Here is a 20,319-nt window from a genome sequence, read left to right on the forward strand (position 1 = left end):
ACCAGAATGTTGATTTGAAATAATTACAAGATTTCCCCCTACTTCAGAGTTAAAACCACAAAGATTGTTTTAAAATTCTGTTCATTTCAAGATGAAGATGGAACAAGCTTGAATCAAGTATCCTGGCAGCACTCCGAAAGATGCAAGATGGCTATTTTGGTGGGGCAAGGTAAGTGACCTCTATATACTCCTTAGTGAAATGAAATGAAATTAGGGGACTGGGTACAGTAATGGCATACCTGTGGTGCCTTCTGTGTATGATAGTCCCTCCTTATCTACAGTTTCACTTTCCATATTTCAGTTACCCACGGTCAACCTGTAGTTTGCCAGTAGGTGAGTACAGTACAATAGGATATTTTGAGAGAGAAAAAGAGACTGCGTTCATATAACTTTAATATAGTATATTGTTATAATTGTTCTGTTTCATTATTTTAAGCTCTTACTATGCTTAATTTATAATTAAACTATATCATAGGTATGTATGTTTAAGAAAAAAATAGTGTATTTGTGTGTGTGTATGTGTGTGTGTGTGTGTGTGTGTATATATATATAAAGTTCAGTACTGTGCAGTTTCAGGAATCCACAAGGAGGATTTTGGAACACTATCCTGTAGGAGTAAGAGGGGACTAATGTATCTTCAATAACATAATCCCATCCTACTCAGAGGGGCTAACGTTTGATAGACTGAATCAAGGAATTTAATGTTGTAGAGGAAGGTTGGAAGTTTTTCCTACCCTGTTCTTTGCCTAGATCTCAAAGGATCAGAAAAAATGTTTTGTTTTGTTTTTCTAATGCCTATTAGATTTTTAAAATTTGATTCTAGCTGCTTTTCTTTTCTTTTTCCCCCCTAATTTGTTATTTTGAAAAATTTCCAGCTTACAGAAATTTGCAAAAGAATATGCTGAAAACCCCTTATACCCTTTTTTAAGATTCACCGTTATACATTTTCTTCCACTGTGCATTCTCTATTTCTTCACTTCCCTCCCTTACTGCCTTTCCCCATCCCTTTCTTCGGCTTCCTCATACGTCCTCCCTATACAATGTATGCATATAACACACATACACTAAATGTACTATGTGTTATGTATATGTATATACTATATATACACACATGCTTTTTTGCTAAAATAATTAGCATAGAAATCATAACTCTTCAACCCGAAATACTTTTTTTTTTTTTTTTTTTTTTTTTTTTTATTTTTATTTTTTTTTTTTTTTTCTTGGCTTTCTCATGTTTTTTTTTTTTTTTTTTTTTTTTTTTTTTTTTTTTTATATACTTAAGTTCTAGGGTACATGTGCATGACGTTATATCATGTATAACTCCCCAATGCCCCCTCCCTCCTCCCCCCCTCCCCATGATAGGCCCCAGTGTGTGATGTTCCTTCCCGAGTCCAAGTGATCTCATTGTTCAGTTCCCACCTATGAGTGAGAACATGCGTGTTTGGTTTTTCTTCTTGTGATAGTTTGCTAAGAATGATGGTTTCCAGCTGCATCCATGTCCCTACAAAGGACGCAAACTCATCCTTTTTATGGCTGCATAGTATTCCATGGTGTATATGTGCCACATTTTCTTAATCCAGTCTGTCACAGATGGACATTTGGGTTGATTCCAGTCTTTGCTATTGTGAATAGTGCCGCAATAAACATACGTGTGCATGTGCTGTGTTTTGTAGTAGAGTAATTTATAATCCTTTGGGTATATACCCAGTAGTGGGATGGCTGGGTCATATGGTACATCTAGTTCTAGATCCTTGAGGAATCGCCATACTGTTTTCCATATGGTTGAACTAGTTTACAATCCCACCAACAGTGTAAAAGTGTTCCTATTTTCCACATCCTCTCCAACACCTGTTGTTTCCTGACTTCTTAATGATTGCCATTCTAACTGGTGTGAGATGGTATCTCATTGTGGTTTTGATTTGCATTTCTCTGATGGCGAGTGATGATGAGCATTTTTTCATGTGTCTGTTGGCTGTATGGATGTCTTCTTTTGAGAAATGTCTGTTCATATCCTTTGCCCACTTTTTGATGGGGTTGTTTGTTTTTTTCTTGTATATTTGTTTGAGTTCTTTGTAGATTCTGGATATTAGCCCTTTGTCAGATGAGTAGGTTGCAAAAATTTTCTCCCATTCTGTAGGTTGCCTGTTCACTCTGATGGTAGTTTCTTTTGCTGTGCAAAAGCTCTTTAGTTTAATTAGATCCCATTTGTCAATTTTTGCTTTTGCTGCCGTTGCTTTTGGTGTTTTAGACATGAAGTCCTTGCCCATGCCTATGTCCTGAATGGTACTACCTAGATTTTCTTCTAGGGTTTTTATGGTATTAGGTCTAACATTTAAGTCTCTAATCCATCTTGAATTAATTTTCGTATAAGGGGTAAGGAAAGGATCCAGTTTCAGCTTTCTACTTATGGCTAGCCAATTTTCCCAGCACCATTTATTAAATAGGGAATCCTTTCCCCATTTCTTGTTTCTCTCAGGTTTGTCAAAGATCAGATGGCTGTAGATGTGTGGTATTATTTCTGAGGACTCTGTTCTGTTCCATTGGTCTATATCTCTGTTGTGGTACCAGTACCATGCTGTTTTGGTTACTGTAGCCTTGTAGTATAGTTTGAAGTCAGGTAGCGTGACGCCTCCAGCTTTGTCCTTTTGACTTAGGATTGTCTTGGCAATGCGGGCTCTTTTTTGGTTCCATATGAACTTTAAAGCAGTTTTTTCCAATTCTGTGAAGAAAGTCATTGGTAGCTTGATGGGGATGGCATTGAATCTATAAATACCTTGGGCAGTATGGCCATTTTCACGATATTGATTCTTCCTATCCATGAGCATGGTATGTTCTTCCATTTGTTTGTGTCCTCTTTGATTTCACTGAGCAGTGGTTTGTAGTTCTCCTTGAAGAGGTCCTTTACATCCCTTGTAAGCTGGATTCCTAGGTATTTTATTCTCTTTGAAGCAATTGTGAATGGAAGTTCATTCCTGATTTGGCTCTCTGCTTGTCTGTTACTGGTGTATAAGAATGCTTGTGATTTTTGCACATTATTTTGTATCCTGAGACTTTGCTGAAGTTGCTTATCAGCTTAAGGAGATTTTGGGCTGAGACAATGGGGTTTTCTAAATATACAATCATGTCATCTGCAAACAGGGACAATTTGACTTCTTCTTTTCCTAACTGGATACCCTTGATTTCTTTCTCTTGCCTGATTGCCCTAGCCAGAACTTCCAACACTATGTTGAATAGGAGTGGTGAGAGGGCATCCCTGTCTTGTGCCAGTTTTCAAAGGGAATTTTTCCAGTTTTTGCCCATTCAGTATGATTAGCTGTGGGTTTGTCATAAATAGCTCTTATTTTTGAGGTACGTTCCATCAATACCGAATTTATTGAGCGTTTTTAGCATAAAGGGCTGTTGAATTTTGTCAAAAGCCTTTTCTGCATCTATTGAGATAATCATGTGGTTCTTGTCTTTGGTTCTGTTTATATGCTGGATTACGTTTATTGATTTGCGAATGTTGAACCAGCCTTGCATCCCAGGGATGAAGCCCACTTGATCATGGTGGATAAGCTTTTTGATGTGCTGCTGAATCGGTTTGCCAGTATTTTATTGAGAATTTTTGCATCGATGTTCATCAGGGATATTGGTCTAAAATTCTCTTTTTTTGTTGTGTCTCTGCCAGGCTTTGGTATCAGGATGATGTTGGCCTCATAAAAGAGTTAGGGAGGATTCCTCTTTTTCTATTGATTGGAATAGTTTCAGAAGGAATGGTACCAGCTCCTCCTTGTACCTCTGGTAGAATTCAGCTGTGAATCCATCTGGTCCTGGACTTTTTTTGGTGGGTAGGCTATTAATTGTTGCCTCAATTTCAGAGCCTGCTATTGGTCTATTCAGGGATTCAACTTCTTCCTGGTTTAGTCTTGGGAGAGTGTAAGTGTCCAGGAAATTATCCATTTCTTCTAGATTTTCTAGTTGATTTGCGTAGAGGCATTTATAGTATTCTCTGATGGTTGTTTGTATTTCTGTGGGGTCGGTGGTGAATCCCCTTTATCATTTTTTATTGCGTCTATTTGATTCCTCTCTCTTTTCTTCTTTATTAGTCTTGCTAGCGGTCTGTCAATTTTGTTGATCTTTTCAAAAAACCAACTCCTGGATTCATTGATTTTTTGGAGGGTTTTTGTGTCTCTATCTCCTTCAGTTCTGCTCTGATCTTAGTTATTCTTGCCTTCTGCTAGCTTTTGAATGTGTTTGCTCTTGCCTCTCTAGTTCTTTTAATTGTGATGTTAGAGTGTCCATTTTAGATCTTTCCTGCTTTCTCTTGTGGGCATTTAGTGCTATAAATTTCCCTCTACACACTGCTTTAAATGTGTCCCAGAGATTCTGGTATGTTGTATCTTTGTTCTCATTGGTTTCAAAGAACATCTTTATTTCTGCTTTCATTTCGTTATGTACCCAGTAGTCATTCAGGAGCAGGTTGTTCAGTTTCCATGTAGTTGAGCGGTTTTGATTGAGTTTCTTAGTCCTGAGTTCTAGTTTGATTGCACTGTGGTCTGAGAGACAGTTTGTTATAATTTCTGTTCTTGTACATTTGCTGAGGAGTGCTTTACTTCCAATTATGTGGTCAATTTTGGAATAAGTGCGATGTGGTGCTGAGAAGAATGTATATTCTGTTGATTGGGGTGGAGAGTTCTATAGATGTCTATTAGGTCCGCTTGGTGCAGAGATGAGTTCAATTCCTGGATATCCTTGTTAACTTTCTGTCTCGTTGATCTGTCTAATGTTGACAGTGGAGTGTTGAAGTCTCCCATTATTATTGTATGGGAGTCTAAGTCTCTTTGTAGGTCTCTAAGGACTTGCTTTATGAATCTGGGTGCTCCTGTATTGGGTGCATATATATTTAGGAGAGTTAGCTCTTCCTGTTGAATTGATCCCTTTACCATTATGTAATGGCCTTCTTTGTCTCTTTTGATCTTTGATGGTTTAAAGTCTGTTTTATCAGAGACTAGGATTGCAACCCCTGCTTTTTTTGTTCTCCATTTGCTTGGTAGATCTTCCTCCATCCCTTTATTTTGAGCCTATGTATGTCTGCATGTGAGATGGGTCTCCTGAATACAGCAGACTGATGGGTCTTGACTCTTGATCCAGTTTGCCAGTCTGTGTCTTTTAATTGGAGCATTTAGTCCATTGACATTTAAGGTTAATATTGTTATGTGTGAACTTGATCCTGTCATTATGATATTAACTGGTTATTTTGCTCGTTAGTTGATGCAGTTTCTTCCTAGCCTCGATGGTCTTTACATTTTGGCATGTTTTGCAATGGCTGGTACCGGTTGTTCCTTTCCATGTTTAGGGCTTCCTTCAGGGTCTCTTGTAAGGCAGGCTGGTGGTGACAAAATCTCTAAGCATTTGCTTATCTGTAAAGGATTTTATTTCTCCTTCACTGATGAAACTTAGTTTGGCTGGATATGAATTCTGGGTTGAAAATTCTTTTCTTTAAGAACGTTGAATATTGGCCCCCACTCTCTTCTGGCTTGTAGAGTTTCTGCCGAGAGATCTGCTGTTAGTCTGATGGGCTTCCCTTGTGGGTAACCCGACCTTTCTCTCTGGCTGCCCTTAAGATTTTTTCCTTCATTTCAACTTTGGTGAATCTGGCAATTATGTGTCTGGAGTTGCTCTTCTGGAGGAGTATCTTTGTGGCGTTCTCTGTATTTCCTGAATTGAATGTTGGCCTGCCCTACTAGGTTGGGGAAGTTCTCCTGGATGATATCCTGAAGAGTGTTTTCCAACTTGGTTCCATTTTCCCCCTCACTTTCAGGCACCCCAATCAGACGTAGATTGGTCTTTTTACATAATCCCATACTTCTTGCAGGCTTTGTTCATTTCTTTTTCTTCTTTTTTCTTTTGGTTTCTCTTCTCGCTTCATTTCATTCATTTGATCCTCAATCGCTGATACTCTTTCTTCCAGTTGATCGAGTCGGTTACTGAAGCTTGTGCATTTGTCACGTATTCTCGTGTCATGGTTTTCATCTCTGTCATTTCGTTTATGATCTTCTCTGCATTAATTAGTCTAGCTGTCAATTCTTCCACTTTTTTTTCAAGATTTTTAGTTTCTTTGCGCTGGGTACGTAATTCCTCCTTTAGCTCTGAGAGTTTGATGGACTGAAGCTTCTTCTCTCATCTCGTCAAAGTCATTCTCTGACCAGCTTTGATCCGTTGCTGGCGATGGGCTGCGCTCCTTGCAGGGGGAGATGCGCTCTTATTTTTTGAATTTCCAGCTTTTCTGCCCTGCTTTTCCCATCTTTGTGGTTTTATCTGTCTCTGGTCTTTGATGATGGTGACGTACTGATGGGGTTTTGGTATAGGTGTCCTTCCTGTTTGATAGTTTTCCTCTGACAGTCAGAAGGACTGTCTGTTGGTCTGTTGGAGATTGCTTGAGGTCCACTCCAGACCCTGTTTGCCTGGGTATCAGCAGCAGAGGTTGCGAAGATAGAATATTGCTGAACAGCGAGTGTACCTGTCTGATTCTTCTTTGGAAGTTTCCTCTCAGGGTGACTCCACCCTGTGAGGTGTGGGGTGTCAGACTGCCCCTAGTGGGGGATGTCTCCCAGCTAGGCTACTCAGGGGTCAGGGACCCACCTGAGCAGGCAGTCTGTCCGTTCTCAGATCTCAACCTCCGCGTTAGGAGATCCACGGCTCTCCAAAGCTGTCAGACAGAGTCGTTCGCGTCTGCACGGCCCGCGCTTTCCCTAATGGACTGCAGCTGTGCGCTGTCCGCAGAGGTGGAGTCTACAGAGACAGGCAGGCTTCCTTGAGCTGCTGTGAGCTCCACCCAGTTCGAGCTTCCCAGCGGCTTGTTTACCTACTTAAGCCTCAGCAATGGCGGGCGCCCCTCCCCCGCCTCGCTGCTGCCTTGCGGATAGATCGCCGCAGACGGCTGCTGTGTTAGCAGTGAGGGAGGCTCCGTGGGCGTGGGACCCCCGGCCAGGTGTGGGATATATTCTCCTGGTGTGCCTGTTTCCTAAAGCGCAGTATTGGGGTGGGAGTTACCCGATTTTCCAGGTGTTGTGTGTCTCAGTTCCCCTGGCTAGGAAAAGGGATTTCCTTCCCCCTTGCGCTTCCAGGTGAGGCGATGCCTCGCCTGCTTCAGCTCACGCTGGTCAGGCTGCAGCAGCTGACCAGCACGATTGTCCGGCACTCCCTAGAGAGATGACCCCAGTACCTCAGTTGAAAATGCAGAAATCACCGGTCTTCTGTGTCGCTCGCGCTGGGAGTTGGAGACTGGAGCTGTTCCTATTCGGCCATCTTGCTCCGCCCCCTTTTTTTTTTTTTTTGTCTAAGAAACATGTGCATTCTTCCCATATAACTGTAATATAATCATCACAACATAGATTGGGAGGACCAAGGCGGGAGCTAACTGAGCCAGGAGTTCAAGACAAGCCTGGCCAACAATGGCAAACACATGTCTTACAAAAAATATCAAAAGTTAGCGAGGTGTGCGGTGTCATCCGTAATCCTAGCTACGAGAGGCTGAGAATGAGAATCACTGAACTGGGAGGCGGGTGCAGTGAGCAGGACCCTTTGCACCACTGCGTCAACCCTGGGTAGACCATGGGAAAAACGTTTCGAGGATTGCTCAAACAACTTAAATAGGAAACTACCATTCTACCCACATCCCATTTACTGGATATTATATCCAAAAGAATTAAATCATTATACTATAGAGACACTTACGTGCAATGTTCATCACAGCACTAGACACAATAGCAAAGACAAAGATGGGCATCAACCTAGATGCCCATCTATGGTGGACTTGTTAAAGGAAATGTGGCACGTAATACACCATGGAATACTACACTGCCATAAAAAAGAACAAAATCATGTCCTCTGCAGCAACATGAATGCATATAGAGGCCATTATCCTAAGCAAATTAATGCAGGAACAGAAAACCAAATACCACATACCACATGTTCTCACTTATAAGGGGAACTAAACAATGAGTAGACATGGACACAAAGAAGGAAACAATAGACACCAGGACCTTCCTGAGGGTGGAGGGCAAGAGGTAGGTGAGGACTGCAAACCTACCTATTGGATACTATGCTTACTATGGGTGACAAAATAATTTGTACACCAAACCCCTGTAACAGCAATTTACCCATGTAACAATCTACACACGTACCCCTCAGCCTAAAATGAAAGTTGGAAATAAATAAAGTCGAAGGAAAAGTAAAAAGTTACTCAATTATCCCAATAATGTTTTATCATGCTGTTTTCCCACCAATCCAGGATCCAATCAAAGATCACATGTTAGCACTTAGTTGTTATATCTCTTGGATTTCTAATCTAGAAGGTTTCTCCAGCCTTGTCAATCTTTCTGACAGTTTTCATTACATTTTTGAAGAATGCAGGTCAGTTATTTTGCAGAATATCTCACACATTTGGATTTGTCTGGTTGTTTCTCATGATTAGATTTAGGCTATATGTTTTTGGCAGGAATACTACCTGTGTGATGTTGGGTCCTTGTTTTAAATTAGGATCTTTAATATGGAGAGCACCTTTTCAATGGTTAGGAGGCACAAGATGGAAATAAAGATTTTATTACTTACAGGTCCTGCAGGTGGGGTACACAGAATACCTGGAGGCCACACACACTGATGTCAGGGAGTATGTGGAGACAGAAAAAGAGAGACCCATGGGCCAGTGCCTTTATTGAGGTCCAGGGCATTATCCAAACAGATATTCCTTGGGGAGTTTTAATTGATGGGGTTAAAGCAAGCAGGCATGACTTCCTGGAGGTCACACTGTGACTTGAGAGGTGGTCACTGTGGCATATTGGCATAGTTCATGTAGGATGTAAGGATCAGTAAGGCTAGTCAAATAGATCATATTTAGCTGTCCCTTAGGGAGGTGGTTACCAAGAGGAAGTTGTGTAAGGCAGATGTGTGGACTGACCACAGTGAGGAACTAAGGGAGGTGTAGAACTGGAAACTGTCAAAGATGACTGAACTCTGCTTCTAGTATGAGAAAGTTAAGCTTATATTCAAAATAGATGCCAGGGAAACATACAATTGTAAGAATTTACTACAATCCCTTTCAGTGCATCGTATCAGGAGGCACATGAGATTTGTTTGTGACATTATTGGGTGATGATAACCTTGATCACTTGTTTAAGGTGTTGAACCTGGTATCTGCCAGGTTTCTGCATATCATCTCTCCAACAGTGTTTGATCAAATCATATTAGCTTCCATTGATCCTTGCATGAATTCACTTATTACTAATGGAGTTATTAAATTGTATTTCTATCATTCTGGGTACATTTATTGGTGGAAATTCTTATGTTAAAAAAGAGCTTTCCCTTCCCCCCTTTTGTTTTGTAGTTTAGTATCAGCACAGATTCATAGATTATTATTTTATTTAATATGCCGTGATCCATTTCTGTCATTATTTCAATATTTTAATTATCCAAGGTGTGGCCACTGATAGCCCCTTCAAGTTGGCCTCTTTAGAAATTTGGTAATGCTGACTTTGCTTTTGGGTTTTGTAATTGTCTTCATAAGTAGGAGACAATATGGCTTACAGTCTACTATAATTTACAAAATTGTCAAGTACCATCCTTTATGTTCCAATGGCCTTTGGGTATTTTTTTAATGATGTGATGGGTTTGTGATGATTTATCTTCATTCTCTCCAGGCTTCTCCAGTAGCCAATGCAAATTTTTACCAGATATTTGGCATAGTTAGCAACGTAATATATGGCAGTAGAAGAGAGCAAAACTGGTCTGCTGGTGGATTGTTAATCCATAATTGTAACCTTTATTAATACAGTCTCCTAACCATTTAAGATATATACCATGCCTAGGAGTGCTGTAAAATTTTGTTTTTACAAAATTTATATTAATGTATGCACATTAGTAATCCCCCAACAAAACATGTTAGGTGTCCTTTTATCACTAAGATTGTGTTGTTTAAAAGGATCAACCCTGATTTCCTGTTTTCTATCCTCCTGTAATTTTTAGGGTTCAAACAGGTAAATTGTCAGAGTTTTTAACAACATCTTGTTGCACACACTTGAGCTTCATGGACCCTGGACCTGAGGGTAAGCTGTACAGTGAAGATTATGATGACAACTATGATTACCTGGAATCTACCAACTGGATGAATGATTATGATTCAACCAGTCATGGTAAGGAGGCTTCATAAAGCACTGGCCTGGCTGGACAAAACTACAAAATATGGTTTAGCACCATCCTTAATAATTTACGCTGCCAGCAGTCTCACAGTGTTCTATCCTCATGCCTGTTTAATACACCTAGATCTCTACTTTTGTTTGGCTTTACTTTTCCTCCCTCTACTTACCTTTGGTTTCTGGTCTAATATTCTGGTGGTAATTGTGGAGTATGGAGTTGGACTGTCCCTTACTAAGATTGGGGAAGATTCCTCTCCCAGGCATTTGAAGTGACTGGTGATTTTGACATAGGAAGAAGCAGTGGTGAGTGAGAGATGTTTAATCAAGTGTGAAGTAGGAAAATAATACATATACAGTAGGGCTTTTTGACATTAAAAAGCATAAAAATATGAAATTTAATTAGAGTCCTTTTTATATAATATTAGAGGAGCATATCAGAGTCTGTGGGGAGGTCTGTGCAGTTTGAAAAAGGCTATTCAGTATGCATGTTATTTTCGTAGTACAAACTAGGCAAATACAACTAAATCAAACTCTAACTGGCTTCTAGGAATACAAAGGGATATAGTGAGAAAGCACTGCAGGAGCATGAATTGAAAGTGACTGAGCAACACTACCCTACAGTGTTAAAATACTGACTTAGGCAGAGCAGGCATTATGTTGCTTGAATCTCATACAAAGAAGGGCCAATAAGAAAGAATTATTTGTCTAGCCCTCTAAAACATGATTTGCCTGCTTTCATTGTCTGGGTATTTGACTGTTAGCCTGTAACTAAAGGCAGCCAATTTCTTTATCTTAAGAGTGGTATGTTGGAGAAAAGAAAAAAAATAAATTTTCTGTCCTCAGTAAGGTCAGCCAGCACAATTTCATACAATAGGGCAACACATTAGCAGTCAGAAGGACAATTTTCTTTTTTGGGCCTGATATTTACTCACTAAGCACCACTTCATTCATTCTCTATTTGTTTTTGTAAGATTTAAAACAGTTGAATTTCTTTGTTGGAAAAGTACATTAAATACAAGGCTATTTACTGTTATCAATAACAACCAAAGTCATGATGTCTTGGCATAAAATACTTTGAAAATTAAATGAGAAGATCATATATTGAGATTGTTTGCTATTCTATAGGTAGTTGTGATTTTTATCTGTAGTACTTATTCCATTGGATTACTAAAATATATATTTCTAATGATACGTATTACTGAATTTGACATTATGGCATTCTGAGCCACTTTCTACTTCTGGTTTACTCGTCAGTGGTCTCAAAATGAATGTATTTATTGCTTGCCAGCCCTTCTGTGGGTAAAGAGCTTCTCTCCATATTCTTCATAATCTCCACTCAAGTTTCTAGATTGTATTCAAGGTTACAATCTTTGTCATTAGGATGTCACTGAATATGAGCTCCATTCTTAGAGCTCTACTAGTTTGCCTTAGTCACATCAGAAACAGAAAGACACCTGGAGAGATCAGTAAATATCATCAAAAACCAGATGACTCATTACTGATATAGCAGACTTGATATTGATCTGAATAGTGTGCTTTCTAACTATAAACATTGTGAATATTCATGTAAAGTCTGAAATATTAAGCTTCCACAGGATATATGTATGTTTTTCTTTCCATTACCCATACTCAGAGATAATGTTATAGAAGGTATATGGGGGAAGGGGAGTCCAAGAAGATAGGGACCATATCCATCCTCTTCACCACTAAAATGTCAGCACCTAGTACACTGCCTGGTACACAGCAGCCAACAATATTTGGTGAATAAACAAATGAGGTGACTAAGAAGACTTTTGCCCTTTCCTGGCCCTTCCTCACAAAAGTACCCTCACATTAGTGCCTCTTGGAGCTCCCTGTTCTGCTCCTCCTCCATCCCTGTCACCATTACCATCACATGCACACACGCAAATACACAGATGTTTTTTTTTTTTTTGTATTTTTTTTTTTTTTTTTTTAGTAGAGACGGGGTTTCACCGTGTTCGCCAGGATGGTCTCGATCTCCTGACCTCATGATCCGCCTGTCTCGGCCTCCCAAAGTGCTAGGATTACAGGCTTGAGCCACCGCGCCCAGCCAATACACAGATTGTTAAATGCTCGCTCCAGTATAAAACAAGCTCATACTGCTTTCAAGAACCCTGACCTTGTCTCAGCAAGTTGAAGAAGAGGTGGGTTCTGGTAAATGGCCATGGTCGCTGGATCTTAAAGTGATGAGGTTATATCATGATCACAAGCTTTTCCTCCATGAGCTAAAAACAACCTACTTCTGGTGCTATGTTGTGAGCACAGGAGCCAATCATTCTCTTTGCTGGGGTAAATTATAAAGTAACTAAAATATTTTCATTCTTTTCTCTTCCCCCTTCCCCCACTAACCTTGCAGCTCGCTGTGGTGATGAAGTTGCTCGTTATTTAGATCACCTTTTGGCGCACACTGCTCCCCATCCTAAACTAGCCCCTACCTCACAGAAGGGAGGGCTAGATCGGTTCCGAGCTGCTGTGCAAACAACCTGCGACTTAATGTCCTTGGTGACCAAGGCCAAGGAACTGCATGTACAGAGTGAGTAATGCTGTGACTCACCAGAGTGAGGCACAGGATGATGTGAAGCCCAGGATGGGGGCGGGCATTGATTACAATGTAAGCAGGAACTTAAGTTTTGTTTACTGCTTTATCCCCAGCATCTCAGACAGCACCTAGAACACATTAGACACTCAAATATTTGTAAAATTAGTGAATTGTGTATAGTTATGCTGCAGGTAGTGCTATGTAGTCTGGTTTAACTGGTAACATGGTAAGAAGAGGCAGAACAAGAGACATGGAGCATATTCAACTATAACATTAAAGTTAAAAATGGTAGAAAGGGCTTTTCCTTTGGGAAAATTACTTCTATGGAATTTTGTTGTTGTTCCAGCAATGTAGATCTGTTTTGTCAAATATAATACTCATTCTTTACAACTTTGCCATTCTCCTCCCCATGGCCACTACCCTCCTTCAGTTGTATTTGCAGTGGAGGGTGTCTTCTGCCACACATTGCCAGGAGTAGTCATGGTTCCAAAGAGTGTTCAATGTCTCGATAGTAGCTGGATATGACAGGAGAGAAGGGCTCCCTTGGCCACACCTAGAAGACCTGAATGTTAACATTCTACAGATGATGAGAATGACTGAGATGCATGCTCTTGCTGTCTAAAACTTTATTGACCATTACTAACCAAAGATATTAAACATGAACATTGGGAATCATTTAACATTTATAATAGGGAAAAGCTTAGCATACCCTTTGAGTATGCTTCCTTGAGAAAGGGCTTATATGAAGAGATGAAATGTATTAAGTTATACTTCTCAATTGTGAACCAGAAAACTTGAGCTTAATTCCCAGCTCTGCTACTTACTTGCTTGAACAGTTATTTGAGCTCTGTATCTCTCTTTCTGTATCTGTAAAGTGGTGAAAATTACAAATCTTTCCTTAGAGGTGATGGTAAGTATTTAACAATGAACTGTAAGTAAACAATCTTAGGAATATCTCAACTACATTTTTTTATTCCCTAGATAGGATTATCCATTCACGTATTCTTAGGGAAATTTAACCACTAACAGCCAGATATTCACCTAGAAAAGTTCGGAAAATATAAAATGCAACTGAGTTCTTTCTATTATATGTCGTATTCCATCAAAGTATCAGTGAATGCACCATTGTGGATTAATTACATTAGTAAATTTCATATGTTACATGTCCAGCTAGTGCTATAATTCTAGAAATTCAATTCAAAATATACTTATTAATTGCACATGATTTAAATTATCTGGTATTCATATTTGTTTTCTTTGATATTACCAAGAAAGAAGAAATTTCACATTCTTGTTCTATAAAGAATTGACTCACATGTGACTTAATTGTTGGAGTCAATTGTGCATTTCTATTAGTCTCCTAATTATCTAGTATTTCCCACAAATGTCATACTTTTGCAGATGTTCACATGTATCTTCCTATGAAGTTATTTCAGGCTTCCCGGCCTTCATTCAATTTACTTGATTCATCTCATTCCCGACAGGAGAACCAGGTAAATTGTGCACAAGGTATTTCTATCGGCTTTTTGAAAAACTGCCATCTTTATGGGAAATAATAGAACTAGTCATTATGGTTCTTGTTAGTAACTAGTGGTACGCAAAATGCTATCCTGGTGAACTTTTACATTGGGCAAGTTTGTCTGGTCAGACTTTAGGAAAACTAGATTGCTGTATTATACATCTGGAAGTTTCATTGTTTTTGCTTTGCCTTTCATTAATATTTAAAGAATTCCTTTGGAAAAGGTTTAGAGGTGAAAAGATGACTCATTCTAGGACATTATTTAAGTTGAGCACTTATGAACTTAATTTCTTTTCATCATTTCTCAAACTAAAGGTTCCCTCTGTTCGTGTAGAAATACATCTTCCTAGAAACCAGTCTGGGGAGGTGGACTTTAAAGCACTGGTTTTACAGTTGAAGGAGACCTCAAGCTTACAGGAACAAGCTGATATCCTCTATATGCTGTATACTATGAAGTAAGTGGTGGATATCATCAGTCTAGTTTAATGTTCATAATCAGATGAATTACAGCATAATAAATAGAGCACAGCTTTTGGAGTTTTGCCGATCTGGATTTGAATATAGTTTAACAACCTACACATCATGTGACTTCAAACCCTCAGTTGTCCTCATTTATAGAATTTGAATTATATATACCTCATAGAGTTATTGTAAAGATTAAGATATGATATCTATGAAGTCTCTAATACATGCCTGGTACATGGTGGGTGATCAATAACTGATAAGTATTATTGTCATTAGGCTATTTTTAAGCCTCCATTATTTGGTCAAATGTACAGATAAGTTTTTAACTCAAGAAATGTAAGAATATAGAGGTTTATAGGAAAAAGAAACTAACATTTTTGTTTGCTATGTGTCAGGCATCCTGCTAGGTACTTTGTATTAGTACAAACTCAATATGTCCAAATTGAACTCCTCTCTCCTGGACCCCACAAGCCCACACAAAAATAATCTGTTCTGTCTCCTTTTCCATATTCTACTCACCATGAAGAAGCAGGATGGACTTTCTTCCCCTAAACTTGGTTTGGATTTTGCGATAGATGGTGACATACACATACCAAGAAGATGTGGAATATTTATTACTCACATAATGAGGCTTTCTGGGAAGAGCAAAGAAGGTTCCCAGCTTGCTCCCAAAAAAGCTTGAGAGCCCAGGGAAAGGAGACTAAATTGGGGGTTTTATAATCATTACAGGATGAACATTCTCACTGGCTTTTAGCTTTCTTTTTTTGTTGTATCCTTGTTTGGTTTTGGTATCAGGGTAATGCTGGCCTTATAAAATGAGTTTGGAAGAACTCTCCCCTTTTCCTTTCTTTTTATTTTATTTTTTGGAATAGTTTGAAAATAATTAGTATTAGTTCTCTAAACATTTGGTACAGTTCAGCAGTGAAACCGTCTGGTCCGGGCTTCCCTCTGAGGGAAGACTTTTTTATTACTGATTCAATCTCCTTTGTTATTGATCTATTCAGATTTTCTGTTCTTCATACTTCAATCTTGGTAGATTGTATGTGTTCACAAATGTATCCATTTCTTCTAGGTTTTCCTACTTGCTGGCATATGTTCATAACAGTTTCTAACAATTCTTTGTATTTCTGTGGTATCAGTTATATCTCATCTTCTTTTTTTAATTTTGAGGCTCTGTTGCCCAGGCTGGAGTGCAGTGGTGTGATCATGGCTCACTACAGCCTTCACTGCCCAGTCTCAAGTGATCCTCCCACCTCAGCCTCCTGAGTAGCTGGTACCACAGGTGTGTGCCACCATGCCCGGCTAAATGTTTTTTTAATTATATATAGAAATGAGGTCTTACTGTGTTGCCCAGGCTATATATCTCCTTTTCATCTCTCATTTTATTTATTTGGATGTTCTTTCTTTTTTTCTTTGTCTGGCCAAAGCTTTGTTGATTTTGTTTATCTTTTCTTTTTTTTTTTTTTATTATACTTTAGTTTCTAGGGTACATGTGCATAACGTTTATCATGTATAACTCCCCAATGCAATCCCTCCCTCCTCCCCCCTCCCCATGATAGGCCCCAGTGTGTGATGTTCCCCTTCCCGAGTCCAAGTAATCTCATTGTTCAGTTCCCACCTATGAGTGAGAACATGCGGTGTTTGGTTTTCTCTTCTTGTGATAGTTTGCTAAGAATGATGGTTTCCAGCTGCATCCATGTCCCTACAAAGGACGCAAACTCATCCTTTTTGATGGCTGCATAGTATTCCATGGTGTATATGTGCCACATTTTCTTAATCCAGTCTGTCACAGATGGACATTGGGTTGATTCCAAGTCTTTGCTATTGTGAATAGTGCCGCAATAAACATACGTGTGCATGTGTCTTTGTAGTAGAGTAATTTATAATCCTTTGGGTATATACCCAGTAGTGGGATGGCTGGGTCATATGGTACATCTAGTTCTAGATCCTTGAGGAATCGCCATACTGTTTTCCATAATGGTTGAACTAGTTACAATCCCACCAACAGTGTAAAAGTGTTCCTATTTCTCCACATCCTCTCCAACATCTATTGTTTCCTGACTTCTTAATGATTGCCATTCTAACTGGTGTGAGATGGTATCTCATTGTGGTTTTGATTTGCATTCTCTGATGGCGAGTGATGACGAGCATTTTTTCATGTGTCTGTTGGCTGTATGGATGTCTTCTTTTGAGAAATGTCTGTTCATATCCTTTGCCCACTTTTTGATGGGGTTTTTGTTTTTTTTCTGTATATTTGTTTGAGTTCTTTGTAGATTCTGGATATTAGCCCTTTGTCAGATGAGTAGGTTGCAAAAATTTCTCCCATCCTGTAGGTTGCCTGTTCACTCTGATGGTATTTCTTTTGCTGTGCAAAGCTCTTTAGTTTAATTAGATCCCATTTGTCAATTTTGGCTTTTGCTGCCGTTGCTTTTGGTGTTTTAGACATGAAGTCCTTGCCCATGCCTATGTCCTGAATGGTACTACCTAGATTTTCTTCTAGGGTTTTTATGGTATTAGGTCTAACATTGAAGTCTCTAATCCATCTTGAATTAATTTTCGTATAGGGGGTAAGGAAAGGATCCAGTTTCAGCTTTCTACTTATGGCTAGCCAATTTTCCCAGCACCATTTATTAAATAGGGAATCCTTTCCCCATTTCTTGTTTTGTCAGGTTTGTCAAAGATCAGATGGCTGTAGATGTGTGGTATTATTTCTGAGGACTCTGTTCTGTTCCATTGGTCTATTTCTCTGTTTGGGTACCAGTACCATGCTGTTTTGGTTACTGTAGCCTTGTAGTATAGTTTGAAGTCAGGTAGCGTGACGCCTCCAGCTTTGTCCTTTTGACTTAGGATTGTCTTGGCAATGCGGGCTCTTTTTGTTTCCATATGAACTTTAAAGCAGTTTTTTCCAATTCTGTGAAGAAAGTCATTGGTAGCTTGATGGAGATGGCATTGAATCTATAAATCACTTTGGGCAGTATGGCCATTTTCACGATATTGATTCTTCCTCTATCATGAGCATGGTATGTTCTTCCATTTGTTTGGGTCCTCTTTGATTTCACTGAGCAGTGGTTTGTAGTTCTCCTTGAAGAGGTCCTTTACATCCCTTGTAAGCTGGATTCCTAGGTATTTTATTCTCTTTGAAGCAATTGTGAATGGAAGTTCATTCCTGATTTGGCTCTCTGCTTGTCTGTTACTGGTGTATAAGAATGCTTGTGATTTTTGCACATTAATTTTGTATCCTGAGACTTTGCTGAAGTTGCTTATCAGCTTAAGGAGATTTTGGGCTGAGACATGGGGTTTTCTAAATATACAATCATGTCATCTGCAAACAGGGACAATTTGACTTCTTCTTTTCCTACTGGATACCCTTGATTTCTTTCTCTTGCCTGATTGCCCTAGCCAGAACTTCCAACACTATGTTGAATAGGAGTGGTGAGAGAGGGCATCCCTGTCTTGTGCCAGTTTTCAAAGGGAATTTTTCCAGTTTTTGCCCATTCAGTATGATATTGCTGTGGGTTTGTCGTAAATAGCTCTTATTATTTTGAGGTACGTTCCATCAATACCGAATTTATTGAGCGTTTTTAGCATAAAGGGCTGTTGAATTTTGTCAAAAGCCTTTTCTGCATCTATTGAGATAATCAGGTGGTTCTTGTCTTTGGTTCTGTTTATATGCTGGATTACGTTTATTGATTTGCGAATGTTGAACCAGCCTTGCATCCCAGGATGAAGCCCACTTGATCATGGTGGATAAGCTTTTTGATGTGCTGCTGAATCCGGTTTGCCAGTATTTTATTGAGAATTTTTGCATCGATGTTCATCAGGGATATTGGTCTAAAATTCTCTTTTTTTGTTGTGTCTCTGCCAGGCTTTGGTATCAGGATGATGTTGGCCTCATAAAAAGAGTTAGGGAGGATTCCCTCTTTTTCTATTGATTGGAATAGTTTCAGAAGGAATGGTACCAGCTCCTCCTTGTACCTCTGGTAGAATTCAGCTGTGAATCCATCTGGTCCTGGACTTTTTTTCGTGGGTAGGCTATTAATTGTTGCCTCAATTTCAGAGCCTGTTATTGGTCTATTCAGGGATTCAACTTCTTCCTGTTCAGTCTTGGGAGAGTGTAAGTGTCCAGGAAATTATCCATTTCTTCTAGATTTTCTAGTTGATTTGCGTAGAGGCATTTATAGTATTCTCTGATGGTTGGTTGTATTTGTGGTCGGTGGTGATATCCCCTTTATCATTTTTTATTGCGTCTATTTGATTCCTCTCTCTTTTCTTCTTTATTAGTCTTGCTAGTGGTCTGTCAATTTTGTTGATCTTTTCAAAAAACCAACTCCTGGATTCATTGATTTTTTGGAGGGTTTTTTGTGACTCTATCTCCTTCAGTCTGCTCTGATCTTAGTTATTTCTTGCCTTCTGCTAGCTTTTGAATGTGTTTGCTCTTGCCTCTCTAGTTCTTTAATTGTGATGTTAAAGTGTCAATTTTAGATCTTTCCTGCTTTCTCTTGTGGGCATTTAGTGCTATAAATTTCCCTCTACACACTGCTTTAAATGTGTCCCAGAGATTCTGGTATGTGTATCTTTGTTCTCATTGGTTTCAAAGAACATCTTTATTTCTGCTTTCATTTCGTTATGTACCCAGTAGTCATTCAGAGCAGGTTGTTCAGTTTCCATGTAGTAGTTGAGCGGTTTTGATTGAGTTTCTTAGTCCTGAGTTCTAGTTTGATTGCACTGTGGTCTGAGAGACAGTTTGTTATAATTTCTGTTCTTGTACATTTGCTGAGGAGTGCTTTACTTCCAATTATGTGGTCAATTTTGGAATAAGTGCGATGTGGTGCTGAGAAGAATGTATATTCTGTTGATTTGGGGTGGAGAGTTCTATAGATGTCTATTAGGTCCGCTTGGTGCAGAGATGAGTTCAATTCCTGGATATCCTTGTTAACTTTCTGTCTCGTTGATCTGTCTAATGTTGACAGTGGAGTGTTGAAATCTCCCATTATTATTGTATGGCTAGTCTCTTTGTAGGTCTCTAAGGACTTGCTTTATGAATCTGGGTGCTCCTGTATTGGGTGCATATATATTTAGGAGAGTTAGCTCTTCCTGTTGAATTGATCCCTTTACCATTATGTAATGGCCTTCTTTGTCTCTTTTGATCTTGATGGTTTAAAGTCTGTTTTATCAGAGACTAGGATTGCAACCCCTGCTTTTTTTTGTTCTCCATTTGCTTGGTAATCTTCCTCCATCCCTTTATTTTGAGGCTATGTATGTCTCTGCATGTGAGATGGGTCTCCTGAATACAGCAGACTGATGGGTCTTGACTCTTTATCCAGTTTGCCAGTCTGTGTCTTTTCATTGGAGCATTTAGTCCATTTACATTTAAGGTTAATATTGTTATGTGTGAACTTGATCCTGTCATTATGATATTAACTGGTTATTTTGCTCATTAGTTGATGCAGTTTCTTTCTAGCCTCGATGGTCCTTACATTTTGGCATGTTTTTGCAATGGCTGGTACCGGTTGTTCCTTTCCATGTTTAGGGCTTCCTTCAGGGTCTCTTGTAAGGCAGGCCTGGTGGTGACAAAATCTCTAAGCATTTGCTTATCTGTAAAG

At 39.2% G+C, this 20,319-nt stretch overlaps 1 protein-coding gene across 1 annotated transcript in view; it reads left to right on the forward strand.

Annotated features, from left to right (window-relative positions):
- Window positions 1-20,319, forward strand: part of LOC117077363 (phosphorylase b kinase regulatory subunit alpha, skeletal muscle isoform-like) — a 149,495-nt gene that overhangs the window by 89,144 nt on the left and 40,032 nt on the right. The window contains 6 exon segments of the mRNA XM_033201028.1: window positions 92-112; window positions 115-169; window positions 10,003-10,169; window positions 12,550-12,726; window positions 14,134-14,225; window positions 14,567-14,706. Coding sequence (XP_033056919.1) covers window positions 92-112; window positions 115-169; window positions 10,003-10,169; window positions 12,550-12,726; window positions 14,134-14,225; window positions 14,567-14,706 — 652 coding nt within the window.

The sequence above is a fragment of the Trachypithecus francoisi genome, unplaced genomic scaffold, assembly GCF_009764315.1.
Source record: "Trachypithecus francoisi isolate TF-2019V2 unplaced genomic scaffold, Tfra_2.0 Lachesis_group6, whole genome shotgun sequence".
Taxonomy (NCBI): Eukaryota; Metazoa; Chordata; class Mammalia; order Primates; family Cercopithecidae; genus Trachypithecus; species Trachypithecus francoisi.